This window comes from Wasmannia auropunctata, unplaced genomic scaffold (genome assembly GCF_000956235.1).
Source record: "Wasmannia auropunctata unplaced genomic scaffold, wasmannia.A_1.0 LD308151.1, whole genome shotgun sequence".
Taxonomy (NCBI): Eukaryota; Metazoa; Arthropoda; class Insecta; order Hymenoptera; family Formicidae; genus Wasmannia; species Wasmannia auropunctata.
The window spans coordinates 1-440 of NW_012054739.1; the positions used below are offsets into that span (position 1 = coordinate 1).

A 440-nucleotide genomic window follows, 5' to 3' on the forward strand; every position below is an offset into this window, starting at 1 on the left:
CGGCAAAACCATCACCCTCGAAGTTGAAGCATCTGACACAATCGAGAACGTAAAAGCCAAGATCCAAGACAAAGAAGGCATTCCCCCGGATCAACAGCGTCTGATTTTTGCCGGCAAGCAACTCGAAGATGGCAGGACTCTTTCAGATTATAACATTCAAAAGGAATCTACACTTCACCTGGTTCTGCGTCTTCGAGGAGGAATGCAAATCTTCGTGAAAACTCTCACCGGCAAAACCATCACTCTCGAAGTTGAAGCCTCTGACACAATTGAGAACGTAAAAGCCAAGATCCAAGACAAAGAAGGCATTCCCCCGGATCAACAGCGTTTGATTTTCGCTGGCAAGCAACTCGAAGATGGTAGAACTCTTTCCGACTATAACATCCAAAAAGAGTCTACGCTCCATTTGGTTCTGCGTCTTCGAGGAGGCATGCAAATCT

General features: G+C 46.1%; 1 protein-coding gene across 1 annotated transcript; it reads left to right on the forward strand.

Annotated features, from left to right (window-relative positions):
- Positions 1-4: 4 nt before the first annotated feature.
- On the forward strand, positions 5-436 carry LOC105461149 (polyubiquitin; the record flags this gene model as incomplete). Its single annotated transcript, XM_011707633.1, has 1 exon — positions 5-436. A coding segment is annotated over one exon (432 nt), but the record flags the coding sequence as incomplete, so codon positions are not given.
- Between the last annotated feature and the right edge of the window lie 4 nt (positions 437-440).